Source organism: Otolemur garnettii, unplaced genomic scaffold (assembly GCF_000181295.1).
Source record: "Otolemur garnettii isolate 467f Iridium unplaced genomic scaffold, OtoGar3 scaffold00324, whole genome shotgun sequence".
Lineage (NCBI taxonomy): Eukaryota > Metazoa > Chordata > Mammalia > Primates > Galagidae > Otolemur > Otolemur garnettii.
In genome coordinates, this window is record NW_003852719.1 from 63,227 (window position 1) to 65,036 (window position 1,810).

The window sequence follows — 1,810 nt, forward strand, 5'->3', positions numbered from 1 at the left end:
TGCAAAGCTACCCCTTAAAAAAAAACGCAAGGCCAATTTCTAATTTAAACATGTCTTTCCATTTATCTGAGACTGACAGGAAAGCCTAATTACCAAGAAGAGTTACAAGAGGCACCTGCAAACCTCACAAGTTTGGGTCACAGCATGTTCAGTTTAAGTGGAAATTAAGGTTTCGTGGTCAATAATCTCCCAAACCAGCATGGTGAGAATGTTTTGGAAGACTAAGCGAATGGCTTGGTGAAACCACTAAGCATTGTTTAACTCAACTCTGTATTGGGATCATTTTTGAAAATGACTGATCAGCCAGCTCCAGGCTGATGCACAGAGTGAGGGTTCCCTGCTCCCTATTCCACTCACAAAGTGAAGAGAACGCTTTGCTTCCCAAAAAGTCACTATCTTCCAAAGTTCAAAATCAGCAGTGTTTTCAGACAGTGAGTGAATGTGCCTGTCAGTAGCTTTGCATGCTCTCCCACACCTGTCTAGGGACTCACCTGAGAAGGGGCGCTGCAGGAGAGCCCGGAGAGCTCACTGATGCGGGCAGCAGCCGTGGGGTTGCTGGAGCTAATGAGCACAGGCGGGCTGATTTCCATAGAATGGCGATTCTGGGGTGCCTGGGCGGCCTTGGTGGCTGTGGTGAGGGCTGTGAAGGAGTGCCGCTTCTTGGCACTCTTCTTGGTGTCAGGGCGCCTTGGGGCGGCACCTTCCCCAGCATCAAGTCCCAGTGCAGGGGGCTTGTCCCAGTCTATCAGCTGCTTCGCTGCAGAATTAAACTGCGGAGGCATCCAACAAACCAACAGGAAGGTCAGGCAATTCTCAAGGGTTCCCTGAGGTTTGTTTTCAACATGATTCTATCCCAAATCTAAAATTACCACTTTATAAAGTTTGCCTACACAAACACCTGTTTGTTCCTCATGAGATGTCTTTTCTCTCCATACTGAAATTTCATGGTATCTACCTCAGAGGTCAGTATTAAACCAATAATAAACATTTCCAATGCAGGATTAAAAAGGTAAAAAAAAAAATTATTGTAAGAATTTTCAAGATTAAAAAGGTAAAAAAGTATTATTAAATGAATTTCTGGAATGTCTACTTTTAAAACAAATTCTGAGTTTTGCCCCTCGGGATCTGAGTAAGTGCATAGCAGGGCAGGCTCCAATAATGAATGAAGATTTATTTTAATTCACTGATGAGAATTAGAGTAGTACAATCAAAAGGTTATATTTGTCTGACTAGATGTTTGCTCAGCGTCTAAATGAGCATTGAAGGGACAACTTTTGCTTTTGGCAAAAATGAGCAAGAACACAAAGAATGGGATAACTCAGTGCCTACTTCTACGTAAATTAACTGCCTGTCTCTATGCATTTGGGGGGACCCTCACAAAAAAGTCGATGGAAATTCTTAACATGTTCTATGCATTTTGCTGTGTCGGTTACCTTCATATGTGCTAAAGTTTAAATTCTAACAGTGAAATCAGAAATTCAAGTCCTGCTGGCAAGCTAACTCGGTTTATTTGAAAAGTCCCATTGTAGAGTACAAAGGGTCAAAATCTGCGCACTGGGCTGATAATATCAGCAAATTGGAAAGAACACAAACCTTTTGTTTTCCCTAAGGTAAAATCCAGAAAGCATCAATGATAAGCTTCATGAAACTTACCTAGATACTACAATAATGGGAAAACACTAAGCACATAGCTTAACATTCTCATAGAAAAAAAGAGATAAAAAACAAACTTTTCAAAGATAATTTAGGTAATATTAAGAAAAAAATAAGGCTCGGCGCCTATAGCTCAACCGGCTAAGGCGCCAGCCAC

General features: G+C 41.7%; 1 protein-coding gene across 1 annotated transcript in view; it reads right to left on the reverse strand.

Annotated features, from left to right (window-relative positions):
• Window positions 1-1,810, reverse strand: part of LOC100950505 (E3 ubiquitin-protein ligase SH3RF1) — a 55,211-nt gene that overhangs the window by 32,367 nt on the left and 21,034 nt on the right. Inside the window, exon 4 of the mRNA XM_023509055.1 lies at window positions 492-770. Coding sequence (XP_023364823.1) covers window positions 492-770 — 279 coding nt within the window. The remainder of the gene's footprint in view (window positions 1-491; window positions 771-1,810) is intronic.